Raw genomic sequence first — 12075 nt, 5'->3', positions numbered from 1 at the left:
CGCTCATTAGCAGCGATGGAAATGAAATGAATATGATGCGATAAAGGTTTTATCCTGAACTGTACACTTCGCGATCTGTACAAGTAGCGAACAAACTTGGTTCCTCTCAATCCATAACAAAATGTTGGTCGGTTGTCACTCGGAGATAACGAATACATTGTTAGACAACATATAGCTCTGACAAGTGAGTAACTTTCAGTGCAAGCTGAAATGCTGCACGGAGAATGAGTGTCGATAACATTTTTGACTTGTGACAGTCGAAGATTCTGTTGGTCCTCTGACTGTCGGATTGACATTTTTGAATTTTTGATTCCGTGACTGTCATGTAAAAATTTTAAAAATGTCATGATGCGACACATGAATAGAAAGCTCTTGACCTGTACATGATGGGAATTGATAGAAAAAGTGGTTCGGGGTCATCTGGTCTTGGCCACGGCCAATCTGGCCGGTTCCGGAATCCGAAAAATCAAAATGATCAGATTTTAACTTGCGACACGCCAGCGGCTTCGGCGTAGTGGTTAGAGTTCAAGTCATCTACGCCAAAGTCCATGAGATCGAATCCCGGTCATGGCATACATAGTACACTTTCTGCGGTCTGGTGGTTTTAGCATTTGTGAGATGCTAGCCATCATTACTTCGAAAGATGTGCGCTCAGAAAGAGACGAACCAACCCAAGGCTGAAAGTCTCTATAATAATAAAAAGAAAAAAAAAAAAAAAAAAAAAAAAGAAAAAAAAAAACTTGCGACACATCAATAGAAAGCTCTTAACCTGTACATGATGGGAATTGATAGCGAAAGTGGTTTGGAGCCATCTGGTCCTGGCCACGGCCAATCTGGCCGGTTTCGGAATCCGAAAAATCAAAATAATCAGATTTTAACTTGCGACACATCAATTGAAAGCTCTTGACCCATGATGGGAATTGAAAGAAAAAGTTGTTCGGGGCCATCTGGTCCTGGCCACGGCCAATCTGGCCGGTTCTGGAATCCAAAAAAATCAAAAATGATCAGATTTTCACTTGCGACACATGAATAGAAATGGAACAATGATTATATGGAAAGTTAAAATTGAAACATCAAATGTTTTATTACATGTTTATTGTGTTTTAATAAACTAAATATATTTTGGAAAAAAAATCATTTACTATTGCAAAACTTATCGAAAATTTTGCTTTTCAAAATACACTTTTTTATATCCTTTTAGGTAAAACGCCTTTATGTAGGCAACGAAATTCAATTTCTTGAATTTTTCGAATCAATTATTTTTTTTTTTTATCCTTCAAACATTTATTATAGACTATAACAAACAGGCTCTTGATGCTTGATCATATTGAGCCGACCACTTCTTAGTTTTAAATTTGATTTGATTTTTACAAAGGTTTCGTACATGACATATAAATTCAAATTTATTTGAAACACTTGTATCATGTGTATCTATTATCTTTCGAAGTTTCCTTCTGCATCTCGACATGTGGACCATGGATCTCATCTTGGATTGATCTTGGACCTCGTCTCGGGTGGATGATGGACCTCGTCTGGGGTAGACCATGGACTTCCTCTCGGGTTTACAGGTTATAGTTTTGTGGTTCTTGGCTTGAGGCTCTTGGTTTGCGACTCACAGCACTCCTACTCCGAGTTCTTCTTTCGTCTCCATTTAATTTTCAAAGCTTCAAGTCAGCTCTCTTCAGGAAATCAAAAATTGTTTTCATAGTTTGCATGTCACGTTGACTAACAATATCTCTTATGGGTATTTGGGGAAGATTCGATGAATTAACAAGAATATCTTTGAAAGTTGATCTTAAACACTCTCATATATTGAACAACACCACACAACATGGTCTATATCCTCGTATCCTCGGCCACATTGACAAACATTGGAATCTTTTAAATTTATTCTATACAGGTGGGCTGCTAATTTATAATGATTAGAAATTATTCTCGAAAATATTTTAATAAAATTTCTTTGAAGATCTTGATTATGAAACCATGGCTTTTCTTTAACTTCCGGTAAAATTGAAAAACAAAATCGACCTAGTTGACTATTACTCCATTTGCTTTGCCACATGGACATTACCAAGGAATGGGCTAAAGGATAAAGTTCGTTAGGTTGAAATCCCCTATCATAAACCAAGTCACCGAGAGCTCCTTGTTTGGCAAGATGATCTGCCTTTTCGTTGCCACGTATACCATGGTGTGATGGAATCCAAAATAATGATATTGAATAACCTGAATTATGTAATTCAAATAAAATTTTCTTTATTTTATAAATGTATATGTTATTATGCGGTTTCCAACTATTCGATTTGAGTGCGATCAGAGAACTCATGCTATCCGAACAAATTACATATTTAGATGAAGGCAAACTCTGTATATACTCACATGAGTGGAATATTGCAATTAATTCTGCTACGAATATTGAACATGGTGCTAGCAACTTAAAGCTCTGTGAAGACTGAGAATGGTACAATCCAAACCCTATATTATTTTGCATAACAGAACCATCAGTAAAAATTAGACTACTTGCTGTACAACCTTCAAACTTACTATGAAACATCTGATTACTAGTTTGCACCCTTAGACTAGGAGGTATTTTTTTCTATTTCTTTTTTGAAACTCAAATCAACGATTGGAGTAAACTGAATTTCATCAAGCTTATAATCAAATATAGTTTTATCTGGAGGATCAAAGGATTCAATTGATATAAATTCTCTTTAAAAAGTTAAGAATTTAGTTCCTGGATTGAGTTCAAATAAATAATCTAATTTATTTATTATTTTCTTCCGCCTTGCTTGAAAACGGAATAATTGACGTAAATTAAGTTCAAGAAAATTAAGCTCAAGAGGCATTACTCCAGCAATAACTTCTGTCGACATTGTATGCGTAGACATCATGTTCCCTAGAGCTATTCTTAAACAACGAAATTGTATTCGAGCTAATTTTAATAAATGACAGTTAGAGGCACTTGCAAAACAAAAACAACCATACTGAAGGACTGAAAGAATTGTTGTCTTGTACAATGTTATAAGATCTTGTGGATGGGCTCCCCACCAAGAGCTTGTTACAGTTTTAAAGAAATTTATCCTTTTTTGACATTTTTTAACTAAATATTCGATATGTTTTCTCCATAAAAGTTTACTATCAAACCAAATCCCCAAATATTTAACTGAGAATGATCTTTCAATTTGAATTTGTTTCATATGCAATGATACGTTCAGTGGCTTTATTTTTCTTGTAAAAACCATCATTTCCGATTTTTGAGGTGAAAATTCAAGTCCCATGTATTGTGCCCAATCACTCAAGTTATTTAAAGTTATTTGTATTTTTTCTTGCGTATCAATAATATTCAAACCTGACTTATAAGTAACGCTGTCATCAGCATACTGTAACATAAAAACATTTTCTTCTAGACATGTGTCAATATCATTAACGTAGAAGTTGTACAGAAATGGACTTAAAGTAGACCCTTGTGGTAATCCTAAATAGCTCGTTCTTCGACATTTAAACTTGTTGTTTATATAAAAGTTCATTTCTTTTTTGTTTAATAAATTACTCAAAAAGTTTACCAAATTTAATGGAACACCATGCTTAGCTAATTTTTCACAAAGTATTTCTATGTTCACAGAATCATATGCACCAGCTATGTCTAAAAACACAGCAACTACATCTTCTTTTCGTTCAAAGCTTGTTTGAATGTCAATGGTTAATTCGGATAAACAATCTAACGTCCCTTTACTTTTTCTAAAACCGTATTGAGATTTAGATGTTAATTTATTTTGCTCAGCCCAATTTTCTAATCTATTCAAAAGAATTCGTTCCAAAGTTTTTCTTGGACAAGGAAGTAAACTAATTGGACGATAAGAACTATATTCAGAGGGATTTTTTCCTGGTTTAATTATCGGTACAACTTTCACTTGCCTCCATGTTTCTGGTACAAAATTCTTCTCTATAAATTTATTATACAAATAAAGAAGCATACGTTTGTAAGAATCTGGCATGTTTTGTAATAACTTATACTTTATTCCATCTAAACCCGCTGCAGTATTTGAGCAGGACAATAACGCAGTTGAAAATTCTATCATTTTTATTGGACTTCCTAGATATTCAAATACATTTTCGCAATTATACTCAATTTGCGATTGCTCAACATAATCTGGGCATACTTTATTGGCAAATTCATATATCCAATCTTCAGAATATCTATCAACATTTCCAACATTTGAATTACGCATATTTTTCGCAGTTCGCCAAAGAAACGTGAGGGAAGTGGTTCTTGAAAAACTTGATATTTTTTCTTTCCAATAACTTTTTTTCTTATTTTGAAACAGCTTCCTACATTCGTATTCTAACTGTTGGTATATTCTAAAATCATCTATCTTCCCCGTTCTTCTAAATTTTTTGAAAGCATAAATTTTTTGTTTGTATTTCTGAGAAGATTCATCATCCCACCAAGGTTGTCCTTTGCGTCTTGATATATGATTTGGGTTAAATTTTTTAGTTTGAGCTTGTAAAGCGCATTCAATTATAGAATCATTGAAAAAGGAATATACATTTCCAAGATCAGTATTATCACAAGTCGATCTTTCAAATTCAATGATTTTATTTGATAAAGGGTTCTGATAATTTTCCCAGCTTATATTTTTAGTTAAATCATATATAAAATTTATTTCTTCTAATATTTTGTCGTTTGCCAACTTCGTTATAATTGGTAAATGATCACTGCCATTCAAATCTTCAATAACTTTCCATGAACTTGATAAGGCCAGGGAACTAGAACATAAAGTAAGATCTACCGCAGAATCTCTCGAGCTTGGTGCTCCTATTCTTGTGACATTTCCTTTATTTACGATAGTCAAATTGTGCTCATCACATATTTCATAAATTGCCAAAGCTCTAACATCATCATTAGGCTCACCCCATGCGGATCCATGTGAATTTAAATCTCCTAAGAGTAATCTAGGTTGAGGAATCAACTCAATTAACTGATTCAAATGTTCTTTACTCATTCGATATGGAGCTGGTGGAATATATATTGAAGATACCGTACATTGAAAACTTCCTACTTTGATTGTTACAGATATTTCTTCAATTTTTCCAAAGCATGGTAAGTCTAATGGACAAAATTCTATACCATTTCTTATTCCTATGAGTACTCCTCCATAAGGCGTATTTCGATCTCGTCTTACTATATTAAATCCTGGAACAACAAAATCGATTCCATTCATCAACCAAGTTTCGCATATGCAAAATATGTCAACATTATTATCGTTTAATAATACAATTAAAGACTCTTTTTTTGATAACACACTTCTAAAATTCCATTGCATGAATAATAACTCTCTAGTCATCACAGCTAAACAAAGATTCAATGAGGGGCATTTTTTCACACAATTTTCTAAACACTTTTTTAATGAGGGGCATAAACTTAAAAACAATCGATTTTATAAATTCTGAAAGCTCTAGAGCTTCACAAATCATTTCAATTATATTTTTAATTGAAAAGCCTTCATCGTCACTTTTTGTATTATTGAGAGTAATATTATTAGTTTCATTGCGAGTTGTTTTTTCAGTATAATTTGATTCAATTGTATGATTATCGACTAATTGGTTATTTTCATTTTGAATGGACATCTGAGGTTTTGGAAGACTAGGAAATATATCTGAATATAATTTATGTTTCGGAAGAATTTTTGGTTCTTTTCGCAGAATTTTCGGCCGATTCACCTGTTTACGTTTCCTGGAATTAGATAATTCAAAAATGGAAGAATTCGTTTCATCTTCTAAATCGGATATTTCTGACGATAATACCTCAAACCGATTGCCTACATGTAATTCATTTGATTCTACTGTTTTATTTAACATTTCAGCATATGAAATTTAACGCGATTCCTTCACTGATTTTTTCCATTCACCTTTTGCTTTTTTATATAAAGGACAATCTGTAATATTTAAATGTTCCATATGACAATGGAAACATACATTTTCTTTAATTGAACACTCTATTCCAACATGACTTTTTCCGCATTTTCCACATTTCTCTTTGTTCGCACAGTATTTCTCGGTATGATTAAGTTGTCGACATTTTTGACAATACATCAATTTAGGGATGTAAGCTCGTACAGGTAGAAGTACTTTTTCAATTTCTACATATTCTGGTAACACTGTACCTTCAAAAGTAACCCTAATCGAATTAGATTCTTTGTATCTTTTTATACCGTTTTCTATTACAACATCATGTAATCGTTTGCTAGCAAGAATACGAACTGCCGCGATTGCACCATTCCGCCATCTTCCCTTTCCCAGCACATTAAGATCACCAATATTGACATAATTATCATTTATAACACCATCTACCTCTACTTTTAAACTAGGAATATAAACTAGATATTCTAAATTGAATAAGGGATCATTAACAATTTCATTGGCATGTTTTCTCTGATCGACTAAAACACGTAGACGATTATGTGCCGTTTTTTTTAATTTCTACAACGGATGAATACTTTTTATGTAGTTCTCTAGAAATTGTAACAATATTCAAAGCCTTCACTTTTGGTCTAAAATAAATCTGAAACGGCCCAGAAGCAGATTCCGGATATTTTTTAATTCGGATAGATTCTTTAGGCTCAACATGCTTCTCCCCAATTGTAGAAGCATGTGACCTTGAAGGTTGTGTCATCATATCACCATCAGCTGCTTGTATCTGTTTATTTTGGTTTGAATAATCAATTTTATTTGAAAACCGATGGACAAAGTTCTGGGTAACAGGTTTAAAAGAGGTATCAATAGGGAAGGAAGGAGGAGAAATAAACGTTGGCAAAGCACATGGAGCAAACAACAATTGCGAATCTGTTGAGACCGAAACATGTGGTTGAGTATCACGAGATATAGGATTTGTCGGTGGAATGTCCAAATATGGCACTTTCGTCAAGTTAAAATCATCACTGTTAGAGGCCCCCGGAAGTGGGGAACCCCCGCTTTCACCACCCATCCAAACAGCAAACAAATGAAATTCTTTTGATATGAAGAGAAACTGTACTCACTTGCTCTGTTTCTTCTATTGTTCTGGTGATCTCAAGGTCAGCTCACAACTTTTACGAACTATAGTGTTCTAGTAATATTCTTATCGACTGACTGCACCAACGGTTGGAGAACGAATGCGAATCAATTATTGGTGCACCTTTAAAACTTGGAAAAGGACGAAATTCAATATAATTATGCAATCTTATTGTAATTTGGGAACCAGAAACTTTTCTCAAAGGGTAACAGCATTCTAAATTTGAGCGAAAAACACGTGATCTGTCAGGCATTCTGCCTCAATTTTGATTGATTTTAGTTAAAATTTGTGGGAAGTTAATAAAATTCATTGAAACATTTATAGTCTTCCGAAAGTGCATACGAGTGTAAAAACGCTAAGCTGTAGTTTCATCAGACTTCGCAGGCAGGTTTACCATATATTACCATATATATATTAACCATGCAAAACTCAAGAGCTTTCTATTCATGTGTCGCAAGTTAAAATCTGATCATTTTGATTTTTTGGATTCCGGAACTGGCCAGATTGGCCGTGGCCAGGACCAGATGGCCCCGAACCACTTTTCCTAGGCAAGAGCTTTCAATTGATGTGTCGCAAGTTAAAATCTGATCATTTTGATTTTTCGGATTCCGGAACCGGCCAGATTGGCCGTGACCAGGACCAGATGACCCCGAACCACTTTTCCTATCAATTCCCATCATGTACAGGTTAAGAGCTTTCTATTGATGTGTCGCAAGTTAAAATCTGATCATTTTGACAGTCGTTTTCGTACTGATGAATGTCGCTCTAGGCATCACTGCTTATAAGATAGAAAATCATGATCTTTGACGAAATGATTATGATAGGATCGCTTCTGTTCGTCAGATGTACATTTTCCGATGAACTCTTTATACCCAGTTGTGCACTTTGAGATCCACATCTTGTGGTCAGCGCACACTACAAGAGAAATATGGTAAGAAGGAGAGCGTAAAGTCTGAACCAACACGGATAGTATTTAGATGGTGTTAGAGGTCTGTTTGCAATTGTGAGAGGAGTATGTGAGTGTCGTCAACAGGCAACGATGTCAATGCATCGTAGACGAGGTTTGTATGTATTCAATTATCGCTAGAAGCGATTTTTTTTTCCATCGCTGCTCATTAGACCGTTTGTTCTCTACGGGCACGAGACATGGATATTGCTCGAGGAGGACCTGCGTACACTCGGAGTATTCGAGCGACGAGTGTTAAGAACCATCTTTGGCGGCGTACAGGAGAACGGAGTGTGGAGGCGAAGGATGAACCACGAGCTCGCGCGACTCTACGGCGAACCCAGTATCCAGAAGGTGGTGAAAGCTGGCCGTATACGCTGGGCGGGACGTGTTGCGAGAATGCCGGACAACTATCCTGCAAAACAGGTGTTCGCTACGAATCCGGTAGGAACAAAAGGAGCGGGGGCGCAACGAGCGAGGTGGTTAGACCAAGTGGAGCGTGATCTGGCGAACGTGGGGTGTCCGAGAAATTGGAGAACGATTGCCAGGAACCGAGTAAATTTTAGGAATTATGTTTGTCAAGTTCTGTCGTGAGACGGAATACTATGTAAATATAAAATAAAATAAATAACATTGCTTTGATCACATCCCTTCCCAAAGGGAATCCAGATCTTATTTACGTTCCCCACTAACACCTTCCTGTGACGACCGTGGAGATTTAGAGGTGTATTCGGTCTCTTGTAGCAACGGAAGTCGAACTAGCAATCCTTCCCTTTCACCGATGAACCGTAAGGACGTGGCCGGCGCCGTTATTGACCATATAAGATAAGGAACCTTCGAAACGTGTACACAGAAAATAGTAAGCTAATCCCAAGCCCCATTTATTTGGATCTGTGAACAATTTTGATGGTTCTTGTCAATCACGGAGTAGCAACTACTGAAATGTACGGTTTATCTAAGCTCAAGCTTATCGGTGAAAAGTGATGTTAAGTGAAGGTATAAAAGTGAAAGTGAAAAGTGAAGGTACAAAATTCCATAACCTTAAGATGTTCTTACTCAAAAGGACATCACTTTTCACCGATACGGCCGATATATTAAGTAACATTCCGATTCAAAATTTCAAATCAAATAAATATGTATACCGTCAACTGGGGCAACATGCAACAATTTTCAACTTCAATGACTTCTAAAAAACTTATGTTCACAGTTATTCGTATCCTTTATGCATCAAAAGTTTTAAGGATGCTGGGGCATCAAATTGGCGTAGTTAAAAAAATTATTGGTTTCCTCAGTTATTTTTATTTTTCTAAAAACATGCGATTTTCACACTCCTTGGAAAATGGGGTAACTTGCAACAAACTTTGTTTTTAATGAAAAATCTTATGAACACGTACACAAATTCATAGTTTTTAATATATTTGCGATGCCTTAAAGACCATTACGCATGACAACACCAATTGCAGTAGTTTTTGGGTCTGTAAAAACAAATTTTCACATTTTTTCTGAAAATTAGGATGCTGCATACATTTGGGGGTTAAATAATACTACGAAAAATTCTACAAGCTGAAATCATAAAAATAAATGTTTGGATGAATGAAATTTAAATGTTTACAAACGCGTGATGCAAAATATCATATTCCAGCACATGGAAACGAGATTTACAAGGTATTTCTTTGATTTGCATTTTGTTGCATTTAACCCCAGATACCTAACTGAATTTTAAAAATATTCATTTAAAAAAATTGGGTGATTGTTCGAAAAATATTTTTACACCAACAATGTTGGTGTAACATGAGGAAACTTGAAAAAAGTTTGTAGGTAATTTTATCAAGCCGATCCGTCATACTGGGCAAAGTTTTTTTCGGCATCAAAAAATGTTAAAATTTGTACATTTATTGCTCGATTTTTCAAATTTTACATAAAAATAAAAAACTTAAGACAACTAGCTTAAGATGCGAGAAATTATGTCATCTTCATTTTGTAATCATTAAAAGATAACTTTATTACAATACATTAAATTAAAAATTGATTCAATGTAGTGTTATATAAATGTTGCATCGAACCCCGCTGTTGCATGATGCCCCGTTTGACGGTATTTCGTATTCAAATCTTAGTTTTGAGTTTAATTTTTTTCTGGCTCAGCTAATTGAAACGTAAAATGCTCTTTTTATACCTATATATACTATTAAATCTTTTTTGGAATGTTGAACTTAGAAAGCAAGTTGTTTTTGTCACTTTTCTTATCAGATGTCAACTTTTTTTTTACGCAGAACAAGGAGTTGAGATTTTCAGACACATCACTCGTCGTGTATTACGAAAACATGGGTACTGAGAATAATTGTTTCCATGTCACATCCTACCGGAGATACAAGGTGACAATGCTCAGACCTGCGATGGTTAAGGTTTATGATTACTACAACACAGGTATTTGCGGTACATTACGATTGTCACACAGAATAAAATAGTCATTTTTTTTCAGATCGGTTGGCTATTGTTCAATACGAAGGGAAAACGGCAGAACTATGTGATATTTGCAGAGATGAAGATTGTAAAGCTATGTCATGCTCATAAAGATTCTCGCAAAGGCTTACTCATCCAATCAATTATTGAAATATCTTCGCATTAAAAAATGACTTTATTAAATTATCGTTTCTTTTGGATACCTTAGAGAGAAGGAAAAGCAGTCAAATTGTTTTCCGGGGATGAAATTTGAGGGATGTACTTATATTCTTTAAGTTTTATACATAAGGTAGTAGAAAGAAATATTAACTGGAAATGAAGGCGATTGGAGTTCTCAAATGCCAGGACGCATATCTTCGAAATTCCTTGATCTTCACCGGGTTTGCCACTCAGGCACCAACATTGTGTCGATATGTTTTCCTCCTAAATCAGCTATGTGAAGATGTATCTGTACCTTATCTTAATAGAATATAACATTGATCATTATATTTAACAAGCTGACACGGTAAACTTCGTTTTACCTTTAAATAAATAAATCGTTATAAATGTTTTATTTCATCTAACGTCCTTAACTTCATCGTTCTCGGTAATCGATTTTTTTAAAAATCGTACCAAATTGTACGGCCTGTGTCTCATTTAGGGACCCCCATCCATTAAAATGGAACTTGAAACTCGGATACCAAATTTTACTTCATTCCGACCGTCCGTTTATTCGTGATGGTGTTACAAAGAAAACGCTTTCATTTTTATATATAAGAAGATGTGAACTAGAGATAATTTTGTATGGGAACCCCTCTTCCATAAAAAGTGAGATTCTTGTCCGTGAATTCGAGTCCAAAAGAACTCAGTTGTACCGAATAAGCTTTTTTGATGACTTTCCACCAAATGCATCGTTGATAAAAGTCGCGAATGACACCAGAGATGTTAAAACGACTGTAGTCGAAACATTTATAAGTGATTTAAAGAATGTGATTTATAAGTGATTTAAAGAATTACATTTCAAATAACAACTTTTCGTGTTTACTTAAAGTAGCAAGAATTCTTTTAACCACAAGCAGAACGATTATAAGCATTCGTGAAATTGTATCAAATATTCAGAAATAAGAGTAACAAATCAGATTTACGGTTCAAATATGGATTATTTTCTTCTATTGTATTTAGCTTTTATTTTGAAGAATCTGCCATATAAATAATGTTAAAAAATAAATAAAACTTCTAGTTGAATTTCACCTGAGACGAGATCTTTTATCAACCAAAATTATCAATAAAAATTTACTATTTCTGAATTGAAACCTCATAAATAAAGTTTTCAAAACAAAAATCTAGATTTTTCAAAAAACAATTCTTTGAAATTAATCCAAATCCAATTCTATATTTGTGATTTTCACCAGGTTTGTTTTTCTAAACTGATTCTGATTGTATTTAAAAATTGTATTTTGAATAATTAATCAAAGTTATAAATCTACGATCTCCCTCAACGTGAATTCTTGATGAAATTCGCTTATTGATAGATTTAGCTTGATTATAAAACTTAAAATCAAGCTGAATCTGAATACGAATTTTGAATTTTATTTCCGAGTCTGAATTCTGCTTTTTTAACCTAAATTAATAATCTGAAGCT

The 12075-nt window shown here is 34.3% G+C and overlaps 1 protein-coding gene across 1 annotated transcript in view; it reads left to right on the top strand.

Annotated features, from left to right (window-relative positions):
* LOC129740939 (thioester-containing protein 1 allele S3-like) overlaps positions 1 to 10620 on the top strand; it is an 89899-nt gene extending 79279 nt beyond the window's left edge. The window contains exons 13-14 of the mRNA XM_055732591.1: positions 10265 to 10418; positions 10474 to 10620. Of these exons, the coding sequence (XP_055588566.1) occupies positions 10265 to 10418; positions 10474 to 10565 (246 nt within the window). The 3' untranslated portion in view covers positions 10566 to 10620. The remainder of the gene's footprint in view (positions 1 to 10264; positions 10419 to 10473) is intronic.
* Positions 10621 to 12075: the final 1455 nt, after the last annotated feature.

The sequence above is a fragment of the Uranotaenia lowii genome, chromosome 2 (assembly GCF_029784155.1).
Source record: "Uranotaenia lowii strain MFRU-FL chromosome 2, ASM2978415v1, whole genome shotgun sequence".
NCBI lineage: Eukaryota > Metazoa > Arthropoda > Insecta > Diptera > Culicidae > Uranotaenia > Uranotaenia lowii.
This window is presented reverse-complemented; position numbering and strand designations above follow the sequence as displayed.